The sequence below is a fragment of the Guillardia theta genome (assembly GCF_000315625.1).
Source record: "Guillardia theta CCMP2712 unplaced genomic scaffold GUITHscaffold_66, whole genome shotgun sequence".
Lineage (NCBI taxonomy): Eukaryota > Cryptophyceae > Pyrenomonadales > Geminigeraceae > Guillardia > Guillardia theta.
In genome coordinates, this window is record NW_005434608.1 from 237,686 (window position 1) to 238,830 (window position 1,145).

Here is a 1,145-nt window from a genome sequence, read left to right on the forward strand (position 1 = left end):
CGCACCCGAACAACCAAACGCAGAGTTTTCATTGACCGAGGAAAGCCGACAAACGCCCAGTGAGCTAAACGAGCTAGGGAGGGAGGAAAAGAGAGAGAGCAGGGGCGGGAAAAGAGAGGAGAAAGAGGGGATGCAATGCAGGGCATGTTCAAGGAGGGCAGCACACAAGGTTCAGACTAGACTTCGTTCATCGCACCTGGCATTTCTCCACTGCAACTCCTCCCAGCATCTCACTAGCAGCCTGCAGCTGCACACGTCGAATGAGGTCTGGACCAAGTCAGCCCCCCTGCTCCTACCTGGACCGACGGCGCTCTCTCGCTCCTGCATGCGAACGCTCTGGGAACGCTATCAGCTATCCAGTGACAGCATCCTCCTCCTCCCGCCCCTCACATCAGGAACAGGTCGTTCACTGCTGACTTCGACTGTGCTTCCAACAGGACGTTCAACGCTGCGCGCAAGACGAGCAAAGTCACGCAAGGGATTCCATGGCAGCATCAGGTCACCAGCAACATCCGTGTTGGTGTACTCCATCGATGACGACACTCTCGCGCTCTCCTCTCCTTTCTCGCTTCACCAGATCCCCGGCTCCGACCGCTGCTGTCAAGATCTCAACCCTGAGTTGCCGCTATCAGAAATTGGAATGCACAAACAGCTCCAACGCTCTGCATGCCCAGGTGTGAAGCAGCGTCGTACGTGAGACCTAGTCGCTTTCCACTGTTCCTCTTCGACACCTCAGCGCATGGTCTTCCTATCCTCCTGACTTCTTCCCTCCCAACCCTCATCATGCAAGTACTATTCTCTATCCTACCAACCTGAAACAAACCCTCATGTTTCTACAACCAGCCCTCAATGTCCTACGCTCTCCTGCTCCTCCTGATCTTACTCCGTCTTTCCTTTGTCCCCCTCCTCATCATCATCATCATCTCCATCATCATCATCATCATCTCCATCATCATCATCATCATCTCCATCATCATCATCTCCATCATCATCATCATCATCATCATCATCATCATCATCATCATCATCATCATCATCATCATCATCATCATCGTCATCGTCATCGTCATCGTCATCGTCATGGTCATCGTCATCGGCATCGACATCGTCATCGTCATCATCGGAGTCATCCCCTCCACTTTCCC

At 52.8% G+C, this 1,145-nt stretch overlaps 2 protein-coding genes across 2 annotated transcripts in view; one reads left to right on the forward strand and one right to left on the reverse strand.

The window, feature by feature from the left end:
- Positions 1–180, forward strand: part of GUITHDRAFT_113361 (hypothetical protein) — a gene marked incomplete at both ends in the record, with an annotated part of 2,847 nt that extends 2,667 nt beyond the window's left edge. Inside the window, one exon of the mRNA XM_005827498.1 lies at positions 142–180. Coding sequence (XP_005827555.1) covers positions 142–180 — 39 coding nt within the window. The remainder of the gene's footprint in view (positions 1–141) is intronic.
- Positions 181–187: 7 nt separating this feature from the next.
- GUITHDRAFT_113362 (hypothetical protein) lies at positions 188–785 on the reverse strand (the record flags this gene model as incomplete). The annotated part of the gene is made up of 5 exons (XM_005827499.1): positions 188–247; positions 297–336; positions 391–448; positions 504–560; positions 614–785. 5 exons carry the CDS (start codon positions 783–785, stop codon positions 188–190), a joined length of 387 nt encoding a protein of 128 aa, XP_005827556.1.
- Between the last annotated feature and the right edge of the window lie 360 nt (positions 786–1,145).